This window comes from Fusarium vanettenii (genome assembly GCF_000151355.1).
Source record: "Fusarium vanettenii 77-13-4 chromosome 11 genomic scaffold NECHAsca_39_chr11_5_0, whole genome shotgun sequence".
In the NCBI taxonomy this organism is placed as follows: Eukaryota; Fungi; Ascomycota; class Sordariomycetes; order Hypocreales; family Nectriaceae; genus Fusarium; species Fusarium vanettenii.
The window spans coordinates 1-24944 of NW_003315848.1; the positions used below are offsets into that span (position 1 = coordinate 1).

The following is a 24944-nucleotide window of genomic DNA, read 5'->3' on the forward strand; positions in this document are numbered from 1 at the left end:
ATAAGCCTCTTTATTAAGAAACTTAGCTTTATTTAGCTTACTTAAATCTTTATAATATTAATAAATTATCTTAATAGTCTTTTTATAGAGATATTTCTCTTAATAATAAAATTATAATAAATAAAATAAAATATCTAAGAGATTTACCTTAGCTTTTTCCTTTTATTTCTTAAGATAATTTTTTTCTTAGGAAATATAAATAATTAAGAATATATTAATATATATATATTATTAAAAGATAATTAATTTATAAGCCTATATAAAAATATTATTAAAATTATAATTTATATATTTTTTCTTAATATAAAAATTATAATATTATTTCCCCTTAGCTATTATATAGGAATAATAATTAATATAGAAATATATAGAATACTAAGGTATCTTAAAGCTATATTTATTAATTAAGCGGGAAAGATTATTATAATATATAATAATAAGTTTAAGATAAGAGGATAACTTCTTAATATAATCTAATATTATATTAATAAGATAAGAAATATTTATAGGTCTAAGTTACTTATATTAATAATTAGTCTCTAAGGCTAGCCTTAGGGATAAAATAAATAGAGGGGGAGTCTTATATTATAACTATAATATAGACTAAGGCGGTTATAATAGGTAGAAAACTAGACTTACTTAACTAATTAATAAGGGGAGAAAAGGGATATAAATTAAATATAATTAATTTAATTTAACTTAGGAAATAATATATAATATATATTTAGTATATTTTCTTATATATTAATTAACTTAGTTATTAATATAGCTTAGTTATACTTAATACCTTTAAGTATATTACTAGATATAACTTATATTACCTTTTAAGACTATATAATATACTTCTCTACTAATATAAACCTAATATAATTAATTTATCTCTTAGGAATCCTATAATTATTATATTTAGCTACTAAGTTATAAGATATTAGGCTAATTAAGTATATTTACCCTTGCCCTAAGGGGCTAATAATATTAGCTTAGAGGGAGGCCTACTAAGGCAGGTAGAATAGGAATAAGTATTAATATATAGCAATGCTTTTAATAGATCTTAGTTATTTAGCTAGTTAAGGAAATACTTATATAAAATCAACAATAAGGGGTTATTAATAAAATACTCTTAACTTAATAAGCCTTAAGACCTAAAAGAAATATTCTTAGTAATTAAGGGTAATAATATATATTATTATAAGAGCTTTAAGTATAATTAACTAAGAAGCCTAAAATATTATAATCTTTTTATTAATTATATAAGACTTTTGCTTAACCTAAGACTAAAAATAAATACCTTATATTTATATAATATAATAAGGCTTTTATGCCTAGTAAGTAATACTAATATATTATAAAAAAGATCTTTTATTTAGAAACTTCTTATTTTTATCCTTAGCTATTAAGATCTTATTATAACCTTACTTATAAAGATATAAAATCTATTATCTTAATTAATTATTAATATTATTATTTTATATCTCTTTTTATAATTATCTTAAAACTCTTAATATTAAGCTTATTCCTTAAGGACTAATTAAATCAATATTTTACTTTTTAATTAATCTTAATCGCTTAAAATAACTATAATATAGCTATAATTATTATAATATTCTTATCTAAGGAATAATATTATATAATTCTATTATTAATATAATTACCTCTAAGATTAAGCTATTAATAAATAATTAAGTAATAATATCTTTTCCTTAATTTAATAAATTAACCCTAAAACCTAAGGCCCTTTTTATTTATATTCCTAGGCTTTATTATAAGCCCTAAGATCTCTTTTTATTTTTATATAAGAATTAAATAAAAAAAAATATAAAAAAAGATATATAAAATATAAAGTAATATTAATTATTTTATTAAAAGATAAAATAACCTATAAATTATAAAATTTTTCTTATAATCTTATAACTTAATACTATAAGTAATATAATTACCTTTATAATAATATCTTAAGATATATAAAGAGTATTTATTATATAATAATAAATATTAAATAAGATATTTAGAGGCTAAATAAAATTTATAATCTTATTTATATAATTTTACCTTAATTAATTAATTATATTAATAAAAAGGTTATTAGATACCTTAGAGACTAAGATTAAACTTAATAATAATTAAGATTATATTACCTAAGTCTTATAAGTTTAGGTTTAAGGGGCCTAGATTCTTAATATAAATAAATCTAATTAAGGCTAAAAATAATATATTATCTTAAATCTAAGGACTTATAGGGGTATATAATCCTAAAAGTAGGCTTATATAGGCACCTTAGCCTAAGCTTAGCTTAAACTTAGCCTACCTTAAACTTAATTTAGGCCTCTTTAGCCCAAGCTTAGTATTAACTTAGCTTAGAGAAATAGAAATAGATTTTAATATGCTTAAGTTTCGTCTCCGAGTATTCTAGTATTGCTATTATCGGCGCCATAGGTATCCTCCGCTTTGGACGAAGGACGATTCTTCTGGCAGGCTTCGCTGGCATGGCGTCTGCTTACCTGATCTGGACTGTTCTTTCATCCATCAACCAGCAACGCAACTTTGAGGATGGTAGCCTGGGCATCGGAGTTGTCGCAATGATCTTCGTCTTCCAGCTCTTCTACAATCTCAGTATCGGCCCGGTCCTGCCCACATACATCCTCGAGACCATGCCTTATACACTTCGTGCCAAGGGCTACACCATTGAGCAAATCTTCACCTATGGCACTGGTCTCTTCAACGGCTTCGCTAACCCTGTCGCTATGGAAGCCCTCGAGTGGAAGTACTACATTGTTTGGATCGTCATGCTCTGCGTCTGGCTGGTTCTCGTTTATTTCTTGTTCCCCGAAACTGCTGGTCGAACCCTTGAGGAAGTCAGCCAGATTTTCGATGGAGACCACGTCAACGTCACTGCCACTGCTCACATGAACGCTAAAGCAGGCCCGAGTGAGGATGTCATTGAGACTGTCTAACAATCTTGATGAACTGAACTTGTGGACTATGATTCAGTTGATGTGAGAGCCGCGAAGTGTTCAATATCTTCGAGGCTTAGAACTTGCGATGAACAGACTGGGATGCAGTTTAAATCTATATTAGTTGCGGTACTTTCTTTTTCATATGCATGTGATAGAAGACAGATGAGACATAACTGTATCTCTACAACTTGAGTCCCTATGAGGCTACATGTCATTGTGATTTGTTGGGTAATGATAATACTGTCTTCGCTGCCAACACTTGTGAGACTTGAAGAATTTGAAGAGACTCACTTGATGACAATAGATGACTTTCATCGTTGGACCCTTGCTCCTCCAGATATAAGATCGGCCTTGGCTGCCATGCCAGAGTTGCCGTGCCTGAAGATCTCTGCATCGGCAAGGAAAGAATGATCTCTTCACCAATGATTATTAAGGCCGTGTCAGTTCATTCGGAACGCCAAGTACATGGCTATTCCAAAATGTGAGGCTCATCATGAAACTGGTGGAGCTTCAAGGAACTGGTCTCGGCATGAATTGCACCGAGTTCAGTGGGTCCATGATCCATCATGTCGTGAATACGATTAATCGTATCGAAATGCGAGAGTGGACTGTGACTGGAACAACTCCTCACGACCGCTGGTGCTTGGCAAAGTCAGCAGGCATGGTTCCCATCTTCCCATTACCGAACGCTTTGTAAGCTTCCTTGCTGACAGAGATTTTGAAATTTTCTAAGATTCGAGCGAAGGGGCCTCGTGCCAGCCCAAGGAATGCTGTCTTGTGACCATCATGACCTCGAGCAGCCTTCTCCAGTATCAGTATGCAAAAATGAATAATATTGTCTTATTAAAAGACTCAAGGTGCAAACGTCTTGCGCTCAAGCTGGACCATTGACGTTGCCACGAGCTCTGTTGACGACCTGCCAACACTGAATTGGTATTCCCCAGCCTTAACGACCCATCCATGAGTCTCTTCATCCCAGAAAGCAAAGTCTCGCACCTGAACAATAATTTTGACCGTAGTAGACGATTCTGGCTCCAGAGTCACCTTCTTCAGCCCGGCGAGGACTTTAATAGGGTCGCTGGGAGACGGATTCTTGCTGCCAACGTAAATCTGCACCGCCGTAGCACCCTTGACAGCCCCAGTGTTTCGGACCCTGAGTTGAACTGCAAAGACATCTTCCGATTGCTTGCGCACGGTAAACCCTTCAAAGTCAAAGGTAGTGTACGATAAGCCGAAGCCAAACGGAAAGTTGACTGCATCAGCTGGCAGCCGATCAAAGTGTCGGTATCCCACGAATACGCCCTCCTCGTACTTGACTTCTAGTCCGTGGGTGCTGTGCTTTTCTCCGGGAAAGTTGCCGTAGGCAGGGCAGTCGGGGAGTCTCTTCGGGAACGTACACGTCAGGTGGCCCTCGGGGTTTTGCACACCTGTTAACACGTCGACGATGGAATTTCCGGCTTCTTGACCTGGGAACCACGTCTGGAGGAGACCTTGGACTTGATGCAGCCAGGGAAAGGCCACTGCGACACCGGTGCTGTTCACCACGACTGTGTTGGGACATACAGCTGCGATAGTAGAGACGAGGTGGTCTTGGCTGCCTTCCTTGGGTAGATGGAAGCTTGCTTGGTCTTGGCCCTCTGTCTCCCATGCCGGGTCGTTTCCGGTGAAGATGATGGAGTAGTCACTCGATTTGGCGAGGTCAACAGCTTCGGACAAGATATCCGCATCATGCTCAGTGGAGGACATGTAGCCTAAGCGCACTCCGACCTGACCTTCCAAAAACCCAAGGTCCTTATCCCCATCGGGGACGGGTGGTGAAGCATGAACTCGGATAGTGTACTTCTTGCCAGCTTCCATGGGGACACAGACTTTGGGGACAGGGACTCCTCCAAACAGGAAGCCCATTGCGTCTGGACAATTGGCCTTCTGCTCCAGTATAAGCTCGTCGTTGATGAACAGTTGAGATGGACCCAGGCTGGCTAGAGTGAGGTAATAGTTGGTTGACTCGGGAGGGTGGAATGTGCCGATGAGATCTATCTCGACGTTGTGTAGAATGTGCCCGTCCAAGAGTGACGTTTCAGACTTGTCATAACCGTGAATCGTCTTGGTGGGTGTCGAGGTCCCCGGCTCATATATGTGATAAGTGAAGCCCGGGTTTCTCTCAAGATCGAGAACGTGGTCGATGAGAAGAGGGAGTTGACGGAACGTATGTGCACCTAGACATGTCAAAACAAGCACCAAGAGCTGAAGGTGGCTTCCTACCTTTGGAGTAGACAAACTCCACATCTTGACCCTTGAAGGCCTCGTGGAAGGCGTCCCACGGAGTAACCCTATAATGGGGCTTAACCGACGCGCTCCCGCCGCCGTGAGCGAGACACTCTTTAGCATATCCGAGAAGAGCAATCTTCTTTCCTTGCATTCTTTCTCTCGCCAAAGGCAAGCAGTTGTTGTCGTTCTTGAGAAGCACGATACCTTTGGCTCCTGCTTCACGGATGAGAGCCGAGTGTTGAGGGTTGACGATGGCGTGTTCCTCTGGATCGCTCCAGATCGGGTTTTCGAAAGCATTCAGTCGCTTAAGGAAGGAAAGCACGTTGCGAACTCTTTCGGTGATTGTTTCTCCTGTTAGTTTGCCTTGCTTGATAGCTTCAAGCACCACTTCTGGTTTTCTCCAACGCGCAGGTCCTGGCATCTCAAGATCCACGCCAGCGTTGATCGACTCGGCGGTGGAGTTAACGCCACCCCAATCACTCATAACCAAGCCGTCAGTCCAGCCCCAGTCACCACGAAGAACTTTCTTGAGCAAGTACTCGTTGGAATCAGCGTGGTGTCCGTTGATCTTGTTGTATGCTGTCATGATGGCCCACGGTTTGGCGTTCTTGATGATAAGCTCGAATGGCTTGAGGTAGATCTCATGGAGGGGTCGTTCAGCGATGACGGCGTTGACATTGAGGCGCTGCGTTTCTTGCTCGTTCACGGCAAAGTGCTTGACAGTTGCTGACACGTCAGTGGATTGAAGTCCAATGACATTAGCAATGCCCATCTGACCAGTCAAGAAAGGATCCTCGGAGAAGCTTTCGAAGTTGCGACCTCCAAGCGGATGTCTGTGGATGCATACAGTTGGGGCTAGGAGGCAACGAGCCCCCTTTGTCAATGTTTCCTCACCCAGGGCAACACCGATACGGCGGGCAATGTCGACGTCAAATGTCGAGGCCACACTGCAAGCCGCTGGAAAGCATGCTGCGCTTTTTCCATCCTTGATCTTGCTGCCTCGGGCACCGTTTGGACCGTCGGTTGTCTGTGGAGGATCAGAGAGAAGGACTTAAGCATTCGAACGAGGTTTCAAGTACCTTGGCACATGGGATTCCTTTGTCAGGGATTGGTACGGTCAACCATACATCGCCACCGGCTAGTAATGAAATCTGATCCACGTGTTAGTCCTGAGCTAAACGGTACTATAACTAGCATGTGGTCAACCTTTTCTTCAAGAGATAGGTTAGCCAAGGTGGTATCGATATCAGCAGATGCCATGTTGATGGCTAATAGTTGCAAACGAGATTGAAAGAGAGCTAGAATCGACGGGAGATATGAATTAAAGGTATTTTTGTGAAAGAATGCCGACTCATAGATATATACACACGTGTATCATGTCTTTTGTGTCTCGCTCTCCATTCCCCCGAGGCCCCGAGCTACCTAGCCAGCCACGACATTTAGCCGCTATTCAGCTTCCCACCCAGACGAGCTGCAACCAGCCAATAAACGGGAACTAGACTAGGCCTCTTAGGGCCCGGCCCATAAGTCCAATCAGATGTTCTGCGCCAACATACTCGAGGGTTATCTTAAATGAGAATTGCCTTATAGATTTTGTTTTAAATAAAATATTTTAGACCTCCATAAGACCTTCATGAACTATATTAAACGGATCGAGTTTGTTTACTGAGTTTGCAAAATCTTCACTGCAATTTTAACCCACGCCGAGCGCCGATCCTTGGTCGTGCATGCACTTCTTTTTGCGAATCCGTATTTGTCGTATCGAATCTAAGCGATCTTGAACGTAGCTTTCGTAATCGCCATGTCTCCCCCGCTCGATTTGTCTCTTGACTCATGGTTTCTCCCCAATCGCCCATAATCATGGATATTCACTGCACTGTGTCTTCCTCACTGCCCTGTCCTTCTATTGAGACGTCCGCATTTCAAATATGACTTTAGAATGCACAAGACTACCTAAATCGCCACTGTTTTTACTTAGATGAGCACACATGCGGTTGATCTTTTATCTTGACACACCATTTTGGATGATGGGGATGTATAAAGTCTAAAAGCTCAATGAATGATCGGAGAGCGGATGGAAAGTAATGAGACGATTTAAGAGGGGATCTTATCCGATAAGGCCCATGTTTCATTATTACAGGCACCAAACTTGGCGCGGCGATCAGTTGCAAAATCCCTGTCCTGCTCTACGTCCCAGCCCGTTAAAGCGATCTCTTCCAGCAACCCTATAGCAAACTCTCAAAACCCTTGGGCAATGGCCTTTCTTCAATCCAGGCTTTGATCCCATCAGCAAAAAGTTCTGGAAACTGCAAGTCCCATGCATGAGTAGCTCCCTTGACAACATAGGCCTGACTCTTCTTGCCATCGTCACGTCCTTGTCGTTGAAGTTCGAGAGCCAATTCTTTCGTGCCCTTGAGGTTATCACCTTGATCACCCCCAGCCACCAGGATCCGCTTATCTTGCGCGGCAACTCTTTTAACAGCATCCTGCTGCCAATCGGCGAGCTCACCATAACCGTCCTTTACCAAGTTCCAGTCGTTGTTGGCGACAATCTCCTTGGACAGCTCTCCATGCTTCTTGAGGCCGGCTTTCCACACCATAAACGTGTAGAGTCCCGTTGAGTGCACAAACGAGAGGCCATAGTGTAGCAAATTCGGTCGCTTTGCCGCCCAGACTTGCCAAGGCAGAAAAGGTGCCGATCCGGTAACAAAGGCAGAGTCGACAAGGGTTGGATGGCGGTGTATGAGTTCCATTGTAACAAAGCCGCCTAGCGATAGGCCGACAACGTGGGCTTTTCCATCGTGCGCATGATTCTTGATGAGATTTGCGGCACTGTCCGCAGCCAAGCCAAGTGAAAATGGACCGATATTTCGTGACTGGGAATGCTTGGGGAGGTCGGGGACTATGATATGATAGTCTTTCAGATGAGGCACGACGTGTTCCCACTCGAGGCTGCAAGAAAAGAGGCCGTGGAGGAGAACAATGGAAATCGGAGAAGATTCATGATATGAACGGAAAAAGAGTTCTTGATTGGGCACTTGTTCTTCCGACATGTTTGCTGAGTTTATCTTTTAATGTCTTCAACTCAAATGCCGCGTCAGCTGGGAAATGAAAGGCTGGTGGTCAATGTGAGACGCCATCTTCGGTGTTTGAATTAATCCGGAACAGGCAGCAACGTGATCCTGTGAAAGTCAGGTGATGATGGAATGTGTAACGATCTAGATTCAGACTTGAAAACAGTAAACTTTCAGTGACTGTCTCAAGTTTTATCAAGCACACTATTAAGACTTGATTGTGTATTGATAAATGAGAAATGGTCATCTCGCCAGGACCAATAGACCGGCCTCCACAAACACCAACATGTTCCTTGGCAATCATCATGTCGACCAACCACTGCATCGTTCATGTAAAGAATATTGATCTAATCTTGGGCGACATCCACCATTTAAACAAAAATTCATCCCTTCTTCAGACCACGAGACGACGCAGGTACACCCCCCGGCCTGTCAGAGCGGTCCCTGTTTCAGGAGAACCCCTGCAAGTTGACAGCCCACCATCTCAACAGGCATAGAAATGCCTCCAATCAGAGCCCTTCCTTGCGACAGCACTCACAACGGACCACGCTCAATATCATCACAAACAGGCGATATTGGGCTCACTATCCACCCATTCCACGCTCTGATAGTTCTCGAAATCTCGTCGAGTGCGCCACGGAGTAATTAATCAGGGTCCCAAGATCGCAGAACCTCTGGAACTATGAAGGGCTGGCCCCCCTCACCGGAATCGTGAGGTTCTCAGCAGATTGCACTGTCCACGCCACTTCTGAGCCCATTTGTGAGTCCCTGAGCGAGGCTCCGGTTGCTGGAATACTTCCGTGGTAAGATACAGGTATGAGGTTCATGGGATCCAGGCTGATGATCCCAACATTTCGGGCCGCCAACCGAGGATTGCGGGAATATGAGAGAGATACGATGGGGAATCTGAAACCCGCTCGAGTGGTTCACCGATTAGAGTGAGGGTATATAAGTTCTATGCTTCGCCTTCAGATGGCTCTATTCCTCATCATCACATCACGGATCTCACCTTCATTTGGACCACAAGCCTGGCGCTTTCGTTCCTTACCTTCTTTCTTTTTACCAACCATTTACATTCATTTCAAACACTTCCAACCCTTTTACACTCCTTCAAAATGTACCGCGCTATCTCGCTCGCTACGGCGTTGATCGCCAGTGTTCGCGCGCAGCAGGCCTGCACCTCGACTCAAGAGACTCATCCGCCCCTGACTTGGTCTAAGTGCACATCCAGCGGCTGCACCGAGGTTTCCGGCTCGGTCGTCGTTGACGCCAACTGGCGATGGACTCACACCGTCGAGGGTAGCACCAACTGCTACACTGGTAACAAGTGGGATACATCCATCTGCCCCGACGGCAAGACTTGCGCTGAGAAGTGCTGCGTTGACGGCGCCGACTATGCTGCCACCTATGGTGTGACTACCAGCGGTGACCAGCTTAGCCTGAGCTTCGTCACCAAGGTGAGAATGCTATCCTTTTATAGCTAGTGGACATGATGCTGACGGGATTTCATAGGGAGCTTACGCTACCAATGTGGGCAGCCGCCTGTATCTCATGGAGGACGACGAGACTTACCAGATGTTCTCTCTGCTCGGCAACGAGTTTACCTTTGACGTCGATGTCTCTCAGATCAGCTGTGGTGTCAACGGTGCCCTGTACTTTGTCTCCATGGACGAGGACGGTGGCAAGGCCAAGGCCGACGGCAACAAGGCTGGCGCAAAGTACGGCACCGGCTACTGTGATGCTCAGTGTGCCCGCGATGTCAAGTTCATCAACGGCGAGGCCAACGTCGAGAACTGGACCCCCTCCGAGTCCGACCCCAACTCTGGAACTGGTAACCTCGGCGCTTGCTGCCCTGAGATGGATATCTGGGAGGCCAACGACATCTCTACTGCCTATACTCCTCACCCTTGCAAGACCCTCACCTACCACACATGCGAGGGCGACGACTGTGGCGGAACTTACTCCACCACCCGCTACGCCGGCACCTGCGACCCCGATGGCTGTGACTTCAACCCCTTCCGCCAGGGCAACGAGACATTCTACGGACCCGGCTCTGAGTTTACTGTCGACACCACCAAGAAGGTCACTGTTGTTACTCAGTTCATCAAGGGAACCAGCGGTGGTCTCTCTGAGATTAAGCGCTTCTACGTCCAGAACGGCAAGGTCATTGGCAACCCCGAATCCAAGGTCGCCAGCAACCCCGGTAACTCTGTCACTGAGGAGTTCTGCTCTGCCCAGAAGAAGGCCTTTGGCGATGATGATGACTTTGTTGCCAAGGGTGGATTCTCTCAGATGAGCGATGCTCTTGCTGCCCCCATGGTCCTGACCATGAGTCTGTGGGACGACGTGAGTTTTCATACAGATACATTGTCTGATGCAAAGTGATGCTAACTATTCAACAGCACAAGGCCAACCTTCTCTGGCTCGACTCGACCTACCCCGTTGACTCTACTGGCGCTGGATCCAAGCGCGGAACTTGCTCTACTGACTCTGGTGTCCCCAAGGAGGTCGAAGCCGAGGCTCCCAACTCCAAGGTCAGCTTCTCCAACATCAAGTTCGGTCCCATCGGCACCACCTTCGAGGGTGGCGACTCTGCAAGCTCCGGTTCCGGTTCCAGTTCCACCTCCCCCAGCAAGGCCGTCAGCAGCGCTGCTCTCGTCGCCTCCAAGTCCGCTTCCGCCGGTGCCCAGACCAGCGTTGCCGCCAGCAAGCCCCAGACCACCGTTGTCCAGTCGATCAAGCCCTCTTCCGTCGCCGTTCAGTCGCCTTCCTCCGTCGCTGTTGAGGTCCCAAAGGCTTCCTCTTCCCAGGCCGCTGCTGTTCCCTCCAACAAGCCCGCCACTACTGAGGTGAACACCCCCGTTGCAACTGAAGATGAGGAGGAGGAGTGCGAGGCTGACCCTGAGGACGCGCAGCCCACTAGTGCCAAGCCCGCCACCACCGCCGGCTCCGGATCCCAGCCTTCGGCCAAGCCTTCCGCCGCTCAACCCTCTGCTCAGCCTTCCAGCGGTTCCGACTCTTCCTCTGCTGCTGGTGCCTACCAGCGATGTGGTGGCCAGGGTTGGACTGGCGCAACCACCTGCGTTTCTGGTTACACCTGCAAGGAGCAGAACACCTGGTACTCCCAGTGCGTCGCCTCTGCCTAAGGCACAACGACCTTTTTCACTCTTCTAGCCTCTTTCTTCCAGGAGCATAAGTCTCCTCGTGGATTCGAGTAGATATCCGTCTTCTTTTGTCATGGAATACGCCGTGATGATCCCTGTACAATAGTTATGTCTAGCCTAATCCACAATTTGGTGAATCGTTTGATGTTACTTGACGCCCATTGGGCTCCTCTTTCTTACCATTGCAGATGTGAATGCTGAAAACGATTCCCTTATAGGATGGAGCAATTTGGCTATAAAGTAGGTTCCATAAGTCAAGCGATATTTGCCCTGGGAAGTTGCACTACTCACTGCTCTTATGTCGAGGTATCTTTTTGTAACAGATCCATTCATTGACATTAAGCCTACATTCCTTAAGCCTCGCTCCTGAACATTGTTAGTCGCCGCTCAGATCCATGTTGCAAGGTACTCACAACAACAGAATAAAATCCAACAATCACATCGCCCTCGGGTTCAATGACAGTCCATGCAGAACCGCCCCTCAGATAATTCTGAGGGAACGTAACCTTTCTTCCAAAGTTGGTTTTGAGCTGTTTACCACATGGTCAGTCATGAAACGGCAGGGGGGGGGGGGGGGGGGGGGGGGGACACTCACAGTCATACCCTCGACTCGGTCCTTGCCGCCTTGTACCTCGATCGATATGATGCGCTCTCCAGCTGGTCCGTCGATAGGGAAGAGCTGTTCATTATCTCGAACATTAGTGGGTCTTCTCTCTCTCCCCGACTCCGCAAAAGGATCTCTTCCTCCAAAGTATTTGTTCTTGAAGGGATCCGTGTAGATGAACTGTAGAGCAGAAATCACGTCGATATAAAATGTCCACCTGATTTGCACGAGTTGGGCTAGGTCTTCTCCGTGAGCACCACCAAAGAGCACGGTAGAGTATGGTAAAGGAATGTGTCGGTAGTCAGTCTTTGGAAAATCATCGTCACTTCCATTGAGATAAAGGTGATCTGGTGGGATTTCGTCCCACAAGTGTGTCTCCTGGGGTGGAATATTGTAGGGAGAGATGATAGGGATACTGAGTGCCACAAGCTTGAAGGCCTAGACGTGTAAGTAATCAGTTAGCGTTTCTGTAGGGAAAATGTGATCTTGGATAGGGTATACAGACATCAAACTCTGCTTTCAGGGTGGTCAGTCTAGATATTGTACTCAACCGCATTTTGGGAAGCCCCTGTTCTGCGCCTCTCCAAGGAGAACAAGTCTCATCTTCCATCAGCGCGGAGACAGCTTGAACACCCATTTCGCTAAAGGCCAAAAACAAGCCGCGAATTCCGAGGCCAGGTGGAATAGTAAGAGGGAATTCTCGACTGGGCTCCGAGTAACCAATTCGTACATCTTCCCCATTCTGACGCTGAAACCGAATACCAGAAACGAACTCGCCAAGGCTGAGCTGGATGAAGCTGATGAAGACTTCCTGAATATCTTGGGGGATGTCGATAACGCGCATCCGAAGAGACCTAGTACCTTGTCTGAACTCGTCCTCAGGTCTCGCAAGACCTCGACTTGCAACTTGCCAGTCCAGAGGATCATGCTTTCCTACTGGCTCAAAGTAGCTGTGCAAGGAGTCTCCATGGCAAGTCGGCATCAACTGGTCCAATAGATCTCGCAATTTCAGAGATAGATCCCAGACGCGCTTTCGGCTGAGTAGTTTGCGATGATTTCTGATACCCCTCAAAGCTTGATGCATACTTGCCCAAGACTTGGGCTTGGACTTCCATACCTCAAATACATGGTGAAAATCTTGCCCCTCCAAGAATCGCGACGCCCAAAACGATTCTGTCAACGGGCACGCTGCAAATTGACGCGAGGCAAGCTTCACGCATAGCACATAGCGAGACGGAACGAACTCGAGAATCGCCGCAATGAGCTCAGGTGGCAATGAGCTGAAGGGATCAATACCGGAGTCCTGGCCAGAGACCTCAATTGCGCTGGTCTTATCAATTGGATGCTCGGGTATTGCAGATCTCGCCAGCTCCAATATCGCAGAAAGATTGAAAGGGTCTTGACGCATAGGATCCATTGTATTGGCGCCCCTAAAGTATCGTGGGAGCAGCATAGGCAAGCCATCGTCCTCTTTTATGACTATCGCCCCGCCGTAGGTGTGTCCCCAGTCAAGGATGCCACGGTCTCTAAGCGGGAATGAGAGGCACGCGAACAGGATGTCGTCAAGGCTAGGCTGGAACAGGTGGGTAAGGATACCCCAGCAACTCGCATGAAACCCAAAGCCCCAGAATCCCGGCTCTTGGGTAGATGGGTTGGGGCCTATGAACTTGGTGAAAGACCTGGTGGCTAAATCTATCGTGATCAACTCTGTCGGCTGAATGTCGTCATCGTCAAAGCGACGCTTGGAGTCCCTGGGGGCTTTTGCTCCATCATTATTGATACTACCAACGCCAGAAAGCCTAGCTTGATTCCAGTTTTCCTTATCAGTATAGACTAGCGGACGTCAGTAGAGCTCGTGAATCGGGTAGTTGAACACCAACCCGCTCGGAACTTGCTGGTCCAGAGGGATGAATTGTTGGAAGGGATGTTCAAGCCACACAGGGCGCAGTGTGCAACAGACATGAGATATTGGCGTTTGTAGAAGTGGCTATGGACGATTTGTGAGTGACTACAGGAGTTGTAAGGATGACAGGTCAATCATGGACTGATGCCTGGAGGTTGTTCGTCGGTCACGTGTTACCCCGCCTGAGGCTGTAAACGCCATTGGAGGCCTCACGAAATTGCACGATAAGGGAAACGGAGGTGGATAGATATATTGAACGGAGAGTCAGGGCCTTGGGAGTTGAGCATTTAGAAACAAAGATGAGCTTGACGGGGTCATCAGATTACACAGTCTAAAATGGGCACACTTTAATATCTAAGATGGGTGTTAGAGGGTTCTTTCGTACCAAAATGTATTGGATGCGGCCTTTTCGATGGAGGACTGCTTAAGCTACGTGAATGGGATTTATTACAAAAATGTAAGATAAAATGTTTTAAGACTATAAAAAATCACAAGGATATCTAATATTATTAGTTTCTTTTATGTTCATATTTTAAAAATAAAATAAATCCCGACTTAATATTCTATTTCCCTCTAGACATACACCTTGATACTGTTAAGACTTACCCTAAAGGCTTGACTTCAACATCCAGGTATTTATCTCACATTTTATTCTGCTGGCACTGGCACGGACACCTTGGACCTTGGTCTTGATCACATCCTAACCACGTCCGAGCTGGCTCTCTGTATTACATAGCCCCCACGCTAGTCGCTTCTCAATAAAGCAAGCCTAGATACGGACCTGTTCCTTTCGCATTCACTCTTCCACAAGTTCCACTACCTAGTCCATCTCCGGAAACATGTCAGGCCCGCAAGTGCCGAAACAAATAACGATCGACATGAGATGGGTCTCGATACCAACCCCGGTCATACTGTCACTAGGACGGTTATTACCGATGATAAACTCTAACTCACTAGCCTTGATTTATACTTTCTGGCATTGCCAGCGAAGGATTCTTTTCCTGGAGTCCTTGGTTTTGGAAACGAACAGACCAAGACACTGGTGCACAAGAGGCGGTGAACCTAATATCTGAAGGAAAAACATCGAGACGTGTTGGCAGTGAGGCTATGAGAACGGTGGAAATATGACATTGATATGACTCTTCAGTTGCGCTCAAGACTATTCCTTGACAATAACAGTATCCTCCGAACTAGGGTGTTCCCAGTACTGTCGTACCCTTCCTCGATGTAAGGCTATTTACGGACTTGCCTATCCGTCAATAATGACCTCGCTTTAAAAATGAGATTAAAGCCGAACTGTTTCAAGAACAGTGGGCAGTACCACCCCCAACGTCAATGCATCCGTTGCCCTGTCTTACGCAGGGATGGTCCTAATCAGGTTCGTGACATCAGTATGTGTCCAATGTCTGTGAAGAGGAGGGAACGGGACTTACGTTGGTACAAGGAAGGGCACTTCCGGCCTTTCCATCTTCTAAGCAGGCCCCATAGTCACCAGTACCAGCGGGCAAGTTGCAGTTCTACATGTCATTAGCAATAGTCAGCTTGGAAGGGCGAGTTTGACACGTACCCACCAGCCCAGTACTGCGGGGAGGAAGAAAAGAAGGGCAGAGGTCTGAAACTTCATTGTGTACTGTCGAATTTTGCGGTAGTAAAAGGGTTTACTGGTGAGGGGGATGAGAAGTTACACTGCCAAGTCCGGAAAGTGTGAGAATTATATAGTAGGAGACCTCGACTGAGCTCAAGCTTGTCCACGTAAGCCAAGATGTGTTTCGCCTCTTTTCATTCCTTGGCAAGGAAAATTGGTGACCTCGGATAAGTCGACCCAAACGTCGGTCTTTCTTGAATAACCAAGTAACCTAGATACCAGGATTACTTCCGGAAGTTCTAGCCGAGCCACACCGCCTAGTTCGGCAGTTAAAGGTCATTAATGCGCCAAGAGGCTGGTGGCTTGGCTAATAGAACGATGGATCCCTGTACAAGGTAACTTCATTGCAATTACGACAAGGTTTGCCATGTCCCACAACAAAGGGGTCTGTGGTGTAGCCAAAAACTTCGCATGACCAGGTATCTGACCGATTGGTCACTAAGAAAAATGCTCTTGGTTTCTCGTGGTGGTCTCCTTTGCAATCACGGAATTTGAACTGAGCCTTCTCGCTGATGATACAGTGGGAATGGCTTGGTTTTATGGTCCTAAGAACCATGACAATGGCAATATTATCTGTTCGACACCTATTCCGATACTCCCGGCTCACTTCTACCAAATAGTAATCTCCGTGAATTGAGCACGAGAATGGCGCCTAGCCATGGCTTCCCAAACAAAGCAAGGCCCGACCATGACGTAGCGATCATGTTCTCTGCGAAGAACAAACGGACATCTTGCTCCTCTCAGGATAAATATTTTGTCACCCAGCTGTGTTTGTGCTGGGAACAACCCAATAAACGACTTTTGAGTCTTGCATAGCCGGCGCCCTGTACAGCAGGAATAGAGTCTCTTCCGCTTCGCGAACGGGAAGCTCTCGCAAGATAGCTCTTGTTTTAGCTTGTCCCATGCGTCCACCATCTGCTCCAAGTTCTTCTCCAAGTAGAGCTTTTTGTCCCTAAGCTTCTGAGAGCTAGATTCTCTTATTTCATATTCATAATTGATTGCCACATAAGAGTTACCCGGTGGTTCCTCAAGACGCCTCCCAGCCCATGGAGTTGTAGTCTTGGCATCCATGTACAGAGTCCGAAAGAATGACTGCCTGAAAATCAAGGATTGAAGGTTCGAGGTTTCATTACCAGTGAAATCTTTCCAACCCTGGCCAATGACATGGCCCAAGTTGCTTCGGTCCGACAAAACGATGTCTCCTAAAGATTCAACCTTACCAAAGTGGCAGCCAAAAGTTTGAAGAACCGTTTTTTGCCCTGTCTGGTGAGAGTTGAAGAATTTGAAGGCTTGGTCATGCCGCCTTCCTCCGGCAGAGCCAGCTTCGTCCACCAAATCTATCATTGGTGTTGAACCGACTGGTCTCCTCCAGTCGGGAACCCATGAAGGTAGACTGCTGCTTCCCTCTCTTCCTCCCACCCCACACAACGCATCTAGACCGATAGAATTGATTAGATAGATGGCCGTGTTTGTAAAAACTGTCTCAGTAGACTCTTGGTAGTCGATATTCAGGCTTTTGTGCAGGTCCTCTGGTCCCATCGAGAAGAGGGCAAATATTCGGTCTCGAGGGTCCTTGCATCCACAATCGCGGGTATTGCAGAGCAGTCTGAAGAAGTCCTGAATAGAAGGATCTTGTATGGTGCGATAGCTGCTGACAGACATAACAAGAGGTATTTTTTGGAGCGAGTTTTGAGGATTCCATTTCGCAAGTCGCCGGAAACAGGCCCAAGGAACGCTCTTGTGACCGCAGATCACATCTGCAGATGCAGACATGAATATTTCCTGAAGAACCCATAGTCGGGAGAACCAAGGACGCGAAAGAAGCTTCCATAAGGCCAGTTGGGAGTGTGAAGGTGATAATGATGTTGCATCGTCGTTGATGAATTCGTGGCTTTTGAGGTATTCCATAGCGATACCACTATCTTCTGTCGACTCACCCAGGTATACAATCACTTTTTTCGCCTGCCGGTAGATCGATGGCATGATTGCAACCTGGTGGCCGCGCTCAGCAATGCTAGGCTGATCGATGCAAACCGCGTCTATCCATGTGACTCTTTGACGGTCTTTGTATCGCAGACGTTTGATGGCGTGAAAACAGTTTTGAGTGACCGAAATGTGCCCCTCTTGTCCACAAGATATCCGGCCTGGCTTCTCTTCTGTCCCCCATGTGTATGACAAGGCTTCATATGATGGCGTATGAGAAAGACGAGTGTGAACAAGGTTGCATTTCACAGCTTCTGAAGGTCTTCCAGGTTCGATTATGAGCAAACGGATCTCATCCGGGCATTTCAGAGCAGTGTAGGAGTAGGTTGTATTATTTGCAGAAGCATCTTGTAAATTTTGAGGTCGTGTCTTTTCGGCCTTTAGTGGTACTGAGCAAATCGGATTCAAAATGAAACTTAAATCCATCTTGTGTCGAATGGCTCGCACGACTTGATCAGGATGATTGAAGGGGATTGGGGTCTCAGCTTCGAGTTGTACCTTTAAAAACAGTTTAACTATAACGACTGGAAAACCGTTGTCAAGGCGTCAAGGTCTCACTGGGTGCGGTTTAGCGTTTCGTCCGGTTGGGAAAAGAAGAACGGGCCCCAGAACTAGTAGGAGAGTCTTGGTTCGCTGAGGTTAATAATCTGTTTACTTATGCAAATTAATTATGGGATAAATATTACGTTGGGCATCAATACGTTTAGGCTGCAACGCCACAGATGAGTGAGGCTGTGGCATGTACACGTCGCAGTAGTGTGGACCTTGTGTCTCTGGAGATCTGACTGGGCTTCGAAAAACTGCCGCTGTTGTAAGATGAATTAAGTGACAAGATTTTTCGAATTGAAAACGCCGCTGTCTATTTTAGGGATAAGATCAGGAATGTGGCCTTCCGTTGGCCTATGGTGCCGCCACGTACCAGATATAGTTGGTGCTTCGAGCGTACCAGAATAGATTGTAGATGTAACAGGCTGTTAAAAATCGAACTCCTTGTTTTGTCTGGTCTAATCCAAAATTTTGTTGTGCAAATCCAAGGGTCGAAGCTTCTTGTACCCAGACCCTAATTCCAATGATCTCCTGAACTACTCATCAGAATCCCCCTCGCCCCGTCTGACCTCTGATGACTCACATGTTGCCCTTCGTGAATGTTTATGACTCCCGCTCTGGCTCGTCAATAGCACCGGCCGCCGATTCTGACTCACGCGTCGGGTATACCGCATGTTCGAGTCCTCGCCTGATGAGAGTCCGAGAGCCTTGTTGACTCTTGGGAAACAGCGAAGGAACGGCCGGAACGAGGGAATGCAGGCGCAGAGGACCAGTGCGCTGACCTCAACCTCGGACCAAAGAAGGGAGGACACAATGGCATCTTATAGCTTGTCAGAGACAGATTTTAGCGTGATTAAGGCGGCTTACGTGTGACATCGGTATTCAACACCGAAATGTAGGTAACTCTGACGATCGATATGACACAGACACTAAGCTGATCAGTGTCGTCTCACGTGTGGGTGCTTGGTGCACTTACAACAGGCCGAGGGAAAGCATCAACACTACGCCTATCTTTTTCGCTCTAGATAGCTGCATTCTCCAAACCATCGGAATAGGCTGGGCAAATAGGACAATGTCTGTAACGAGTTTTATACCGAACTGCTACTGTTAGCATCTGTGCTGTGAAGTTCTCCCTGGTCTTGATCTTACAGAGGTATAGTAAAAACTTCTCAAGTCTAGGCAATGACCCCTTTTGGCGGGCGTCCATGCTTTATCAACTGGGTTGCACCGGAAGATGACGACCAGGGACTCCTCAAGGCCTTGCGCAAGTAGTAAAACTAGCAATACCTGGTTGAGCCGTCGATAGACGGTGCCAGGGAGTAACCTCAGGTAAAGAACCGCAAAGGACATTTTGACGGTGACGAAGCCCCAGATATAGGCAAGCGAGATGACGACCCGAAGCTAGCAAGATATTAGCCAGCGTTCGTAGAAACATATCGTTCCATTGAGTCCCTTGCCTTGAGGAACTTACGGAGGTGATCCTCCGACACTGTGTCGACATAGGACCCCAAGCCTACTTTGGTCACTGGGATAAACATCAGCTCTGGTACGCGTCAAGTTGGACTGATGAACTTACTGGCTATTACTGTGCTCAACAGGACCACCATCAGGCACTAGGACTATCAGCGATTATTCAAAGCACCGGTAAGAAGTGTCGTACCCAGCTGAGAAGGACGAGTGCTTTCTCCACGTTAGACTCCATGATAGACGAAAACGGAAACTAGGGTCCTTACCATCGTCCCAGTCGAGACTCCGTAATAGGAAACTGCGCACAAAGAATCGAATCGTGACGAATATCGTGACCAGCGCCAGAAGCATCGAGCTCACGCCTATCAACGTCGTAACCTCACTAGACATGTTGTCGTCGGTCGAACGGCTCCAGCTGAATTGATGCGCAACTGCGCGCAAGGGGTCCACGGACGCGACGAGGACCAAGATCAACAGAGGTTGGAGGAGTACCTAGCATCAACACTCCCTCAGCTGATCCAATTCTTGAGTCCATACAGCAGAAAGGTCATGCCGGCAACGATGAAAGGGAAAATTGGTCTCCAGAAACGCGTGGAACACGCGGGGAACTGCCGATTATCCCGGGGGGAGCGCAGACAGGGTCTGCCCTAAAGTCTGACATTGCAACCCTTTGGCCTCGTTGATCTTTGCCTTTGGTGAAGTTAGTGGCAACCATCTCCAAGTCAGATGAGCTGGGGATTGTGTAGAGCATGTGATGCTTGCAGTAGAGAGCCACGTGGAAACCATGTGTGGCGCAAAGGTTGGTCTGGAGCTTTTCGTCAGTGGCGTTTGTAATGACTCGTTCGAGTCGTTCCATCTTGCCGGGAGACGGGCGAAAGGGGCAGTTGGAGAGGATGATTCCAAATTTGATAGGTGCGCTTCTACATAGTATTCCAGATATTTCTACTTCGTACTTGATGGTGTGTAGGGTCGGGATGCTTCTGCTCAAACCTCCTCAAGCCTTGACATGAAGGGGTTCGAAAGGGAGACTACCAAGTCATGGGCACTTGGATAAATGACAAGTATCAAATAGTTATACGCGGTTAAAATACGGACGTCATCGATATCAAATTCTCCGCTCTACGGAACAGAACATATACTACAAAGTAGAGAGTGAAGGACCCATGACAGTCTCTCAACCAATTGATGGAAAACGCATGATTTTGGCATGAAAAAAAAAATTGATTAATACAGAAGAAAGCCAAAAGCTAGAGAGTGCTGCCTATGGTGATGAAGATTAATGATTGTTGGCCGTTTCCACGTATACAAGAGAATCAGTCAAGGCCCAGATTAACCAAGTTGGTGCTACCTATCCCCGAACACAACATACGCTCTGTTTCAAAACAGACATTTTGTACTAATCCTGCGTTTGAGACTAGTAACTGCAGCAGGGATAGTAATCACAAGGAGCTTCGCTGGGATCCCTCCACCACTTGGCAATGTTCTGCCAGGCCGTCTCGATATCGCAGACAGGGATCGGGATGGCGCCGGGATGGTTGAGGCCAACTGAGAATGGAACTTGCGATGATGCCGACTTGTCACCGTTCTTGGCGTAGGGATCAAGCTTTGTCGGATGGTAGTTCTGGTTGCCCTGTCTCCGCCAGTTGAAGAAAGGTGACAGAATCATGTTCTCGAGGGTAACGCCATAGTCATTCTTCTCTCTGATCTCGTCAAGACCCTTGGGAGCCTTGAATCGACGATCACAGCGGTTCTGTGTGCAAACATCCACTTGGGCGATCCACAGCGTCCACTTCTCGCCCGTTTCACTCGTGTAAAAGTGCTGCGTAGCCTCACCGTCGTCGTTGGTCATGAGAGCAGCGTTGCCGCGTCGAGGCTGTGGGTATGTCACATGTCCCTCCTTGACGAGAATCACAATGGCGTTTCGGTTGGCGCCGGTGGTCCAGGCCTTGTTAATGAGCATGGCGTTCATGATGGGTTCGATGTTCTTGTGGAAGTCAAAGATGGAGGTTTTGGGGGCGTCGAGCCAAGTTCCGTCGGCAATCATGGCGTACAGACGTTTTGTTGATAGGTAACTGCCGTCAAAGATCTGCTTCATGAATTTGTCAAGCGTCTGGCGCATCTGCTTGGAAAGCTCGTCGCCTGCCTTGCTGACATCTTTGATAATCTCGAGCGCATTCATAGCCCTGTCAATCTGTCAGTATGAGATCTTGTCAGAAGAGGGGTTTTGGTGTCACACTCTTCTGTCTGCGCCTCGGTAATGGTGCTGTAGAGAGAAGTGAAGGTCTCGACGGTGCCCGAGAGCTGTTCGACCCTCGAAACAACTTCTCCAAATGCCTTGAATGCGTCTGGATCCGTGATCATCTTCTCAACGTTAGTATGTCTCTCTAACAGTTGGTTCTCTTACTTACCTTGCTCCAGAATGAACCACCAGCAAATTGCATACTTAGGCCAAAGTACTCAGAAAACTCCTGAAGGAACTTGAGACCCTCGTCCAGCTTGGGGTCACCAAATGTGTCGGCAATCTTGCTGAGTGGTCAGTAACAGAGTCAAGTAGCGATGCACTTGACTTACCGAGGCTGAGTTCGCTGCTGCGCTAGCAGAGACACCATCAATCGAAAGATACATGTTGGTGATGAAGTTGTGCAAGTTGGAGAACGAGGCAAAGACCAGATCCATGCCAGGGTATTGCGTCGTGCCGCACTTGAAGGGGTTCGTGCTTGAAGTTTATCATGATTAGCAGGTGTAACAAGACAGTGCTCCACAAGTACGTACCAGGCGTTAGTTCCAATAATGTCGCAGTCATAGTTGTCATTTGCCCGGTTTGTGGTGGCGATTCCGTCCTTGAAGGTATCGATTGCGTATAGGAGAAGCTTTCTCCAGCCGTCATGAGGCATACCCTTGACATAGTTATAAGGAGCTTCACCAATGTCAAAGGCGACGTAGGCTTTATCGTTCAAAGGACCAATATAGTGAGATTCTCCGTAGTCGTTCCACGAGATGATCTATAGATACTCTGGTTAGCCGGGCCACTGGTCTTGTGAGACAAGGGTAAAGGCCAGGTTCCAGCGGTCATGCCAGAGTGAATCTCCACGCCAGAGGTCCGAAGCGACTCCTTGAAGAGAGCACCGTAGGGGTTGGCCTTGGAACAAGCACCTGGAGGGCAGTAGTCGCGGGCACAGGCGAAGCTACACAGGCCAGTGTAGTCCCCTAGAAGACCATTTGCAGGGTATCCTCCGGCAGAGGTCGCAGGCGGAGGTGTGATGGTCGGTCCACGTCCTGTGCACTTGCACTGAGGCTGGGGACAGTAACCACGTCCGCAAGAGAAGCTGCAGAGTCCTTCAAAGTTGCCTGTTCCAGTTCCCGCGGTGCAAGCATCGTTCGAGTCTTCGGGGTCGGGCTCCTCAGGCGGGATGACACACTTGTCCTTGGCCGAAGCGGCCGTCGTGCAGAACTTGGGTGGGCAGTAACCGTAGTTACAAGCATACGAACAAAGGCCCTTGTATGTACAATCGGAACCGGCGAGGGGATATCCATCGACATTCTTAGGGTCCGGTGTATCCAGAGCCTTGCCCAGCTTGGTGCAAGTACACGGACCGGGACTGTTGGGCACATCAGGTCAGCGATCATCATCCGGTTGGGTGGTCTGTACTCTCACTTACGGACAATATCCAAAGGAACATGTCAACTCGCAAAGCTCCTTGAAACCGTCTCGTCCAGTGCCCTTCATACACTGCTGCTTTGACAAAGAAAGCGCCGGTGCTGCAGAAACCGATCTCGATGTCGTTGTACTTCCCACCCATGGGTTCCAATTGGTGATGCCCTTCTCACAGGTGGTTGTAAGATCAGCTCCATTCAGCGTAGCAACAACAGCACCGTCGCTGTCAACCAGCTCGATGAGAACCTTTCCAACGCGGCCGTTGTATGCAAAGCTACCGTGATACATGCCGACAAATCCGTAAGGAGCATCATCCCAGTTGACAACACGTCTCTGGCCGTCGATCGTGACTCGTGGGGTGAGCAGAGAGGTCAGTAGGGCTGAGAAGAAGATCTTGTCCTGGGACAACTCTCCGGGGGCCATCTCAGGCTGCAGCTGAGCCGCCGTATTTCCCGTTGTTCCTCCAGTTCCGCAGGCCGATGCAGGAGTGAGTCGGTACCAAGCCACAAGAACCTCTTGGTTGATGGTAGCGATTCCGTCCTTGAAGGTGTCGATTGCGTATGGGAGAAGCTTTCTCTAGCCGTCATGAGGCATACCCTTGATGTAGTTATAAGGAGCTTCACTAATATCAAAGGCGACGTAGGCTTTATCGTTCAAAGGACTAATATAGTGAGATTCTCCGTAGTCGTTCCACGAGATGATCTATAGATACTCTGGTTGGCCGGGCCACTGGTCTTGTGAGACAAGGGTAAAGGCTAGGTTCCAGCGGTCATGCCAGAGTGAATCTCCACGCCAGAGCCAGTTCTTGTTGTAGCCGGGAAGGTTGGTGTAGAACCAGGGAGAAATTGGCCTTCATGAGAAAGTTAGCGAGGTTCATGTGTATGTGACTCTCATCCGAATGACTTACATCATGTATGATGACCCGTTCAAGAAAATCAGGTAGGATGCATCAACCTCCATGTCAATCGTGTTCGGACCCTCGGGCCAGGCCGCCCAACTAAAGAGACCATCAGTCTCGCCAGTTCTGACAGCTCGCTTCGCTCCAACAGAAGACCAACTGGGCATAAAATAGCAGTTGGTCTTGCTCTTGATAGTACTCCAGTCACTAGCCCTCTTGAAACCCTCAAAAGTAGACACCAATGGCTGAGAACCGCGCTTGAAGTGAGCAGAGTGCGAGCTGTACTTGTTGATGAGGCTGATGACGTCGTCCATTGGCCAGTCTCCATTGCCAGCGTAGTCGAAAGAGAAGAGTAGTTTGAAACCCAGGCTGCCGGCTGCATCGAAAGCCATGGGGATAGAGCGATCGTTGGTGGAGTCATCGTAAGCAATGTTCAACACAAAGCCATCGATGTGAGCTTCTTGGGCCTTCTGGATATCATTGACGAAATCAGCGTTGGTGTACTGTTCCGTGTTGCCAATCATGAAGTGTGCAAAGACTGCCCTGGCTTGGGCGTGGGCGGCGAGAGATATCGCCAAGAGTAAAGAAAGGAGCCTCATGTTGATGGCTGGTCCTGAAAAGAGTGAAAAGGAGTAGGATGACCTTCCAATAGCTCTCCCAAACACCGAGTTCCGTATGCTTATATTTAACCTATTGCAACTACTTCTTCTATATGATCCGATGCCAAGAACCGTTATCCCCTCTCCTCGGTATTCTGCTTATTCTCACTCGTTTTGGTCACTC

At 46.9% G+C, this 24944-nt stretch overlaps 8 protein-coding genes across 8 annotated transcripts; 2 read left to right on the forward strand and 6 right to left on the reverse strand.

The window, feature by feature from the left end:
* Nucleotides 1–2423: 2423 nt before the first annotated feature.
* On the forward strand, nt 2424–2951 carry NECHADRAFT_52510 (uncharacterized protein; the record flags this gene model as incomplete). The annotated part of the gene is made up of 1 exon (XM_003041944.1): nt 2424–2951. A coding segment is annotated over one exon (528 nt), but the record flags the coding sequence as incomplete, so codon positions are not given.
* An 855-nt stretch (nt 2952–3806) lies between these two features.
* On the reverse strand, nt 3807–6482 carry NECHADRAFT_52477 (uncharacterized protein; the record flags this gene model as incomplete). The annotated part of the gene is made up of 4 exons (XM_003042009.1): nt 3807–5170; nt 5217–6249; nt 6302–6373; nt 6429–6482. The coding sequence occupies 4 exons, from the start codon at nt 6480–6482 to the stop codon at nt 3807–3809; spliced, it is 2523 nt and encodes an 840-aa protein (XP_003042055.1).
* Nucleotides 6483–7447: 965 nt separating this feature from the next.
* Nucleotides 7448–8275, reverse strand: NECHADRAFT_52677 (uncharacterized protein; the record flags this gene model as incomplete). Its single annotated transcript, XM_003042010.1, has 1 exon — nt 7448–8275. One exon carries the CDS (start codon nt 8273–8275, stop codon nt 7448–7450), a length of 828 nt encoding a protein of 275 aa, XP_003042056.1.
* Nucleotides 8276–9411: 1136 nt separating this feature from the next.
* NECHADRAFT_52498 (uncharacterized protein) lies at nt 9412–11442 on the forward strand (the record flags this gene model as incomplete). Its single annotated transcript, XM_003041945.1, has 4 exons — nt 9412–9753; nt 9809–10642; nt 10699–10935; nt 11296–11442. The coding sequence occupies 4 exons, from the start codon at nt 9412–9414 to the stop codon at nt 11440–11442; spliced, it is 1560 nt and encodes a 519-aa protein (XP_003041991.1).
* Nucleotides 11443–11672: 230 nt separating this feature from the next.
* On the reverse strand, nt 11673–15591 carry NECHADRAFT_86874 (uncharacterized protein; the record flags this gene model as incomplete). Its single annotated transcript, XM_003042011.1, has 11 exons — nt 11673–11693; nt 11874–11990; nt 12056–12502; nt 12570–13897; nt 13945–14072; nt 14353–14396; nt 14574–14586; nt 15184–15200; nt 15326–15337; nt 15401–15484; nt 15535–15591. The coding sequence occupies 11 exons, from the start codon at nt 15589–15591 to the stop codon at nt 11673–11675; spliced, it is 2268 nt and encodes a 755-aa protein (XP_003042057.1).
* Nucleotides 15592–16221: 630 nt separating this feature from the next.
* Nucleotides 16222–18021, reverse strand: NECHADRAFT_86875 (uncharacterized protein; the record flags this gene model as incomplete). The annotated part of the gene is made up of 1 exon (XM_003042012.1): nt 16222–18021. One exon carries the CDS (start codon nt 18019–18021, stop codon nt 16222–16224), a length of 1800 nt encoding a protein of 599 aa, XP_003042058.1.
* A 277-nt stretch (nt 18022–18298) lies between these two features.
* On the reverse strand, nt 18299–19998 carry NECHADRAFT_86876 (uncharacterized protein; the record flags this gene model as incomplete). The annotated part of the gene is made up of 9 exons (XM_003042013.1): nt 18299–18395; nt 18515–18566; nt 18725–18961; nt 19009–19070; nt 19118–19197; nt 19291–19542; nt 19613–19622; nt 19718–19760; nt 19875–19998. 9 exons carry the CDS (start codon nt 19996–19998, stop codon nt 18299–18301), a joined length of 957 nt encoding a protein of 318 aa, XP_003042059.1.
* Nucleotides 19999–22625: 2627 nt separating this feature from the next.
* Nucleotides 22626–24685, reverse strand: NECHADRAFT_106486 (uncharacterized protein; the record flags this gene model as incomplete). Its single annotated transcript, XM_003042014.1, has 6 exons — nt 22626–22720; nt 22762–23207; nt 23268–23803; nt 23860; nt 23976–24113; nt 24171–24685. The coding sequence occupies 6 exons, from the start codon at nt 24683–24685 to the stop codon at nt 22626–22628; spliced, it is 1731 nt and encodes a 576-aa protein (XP_003042060.1).
* Between the last annotated feature and the right edge of the window lie 259 nt (nt 24686–24944).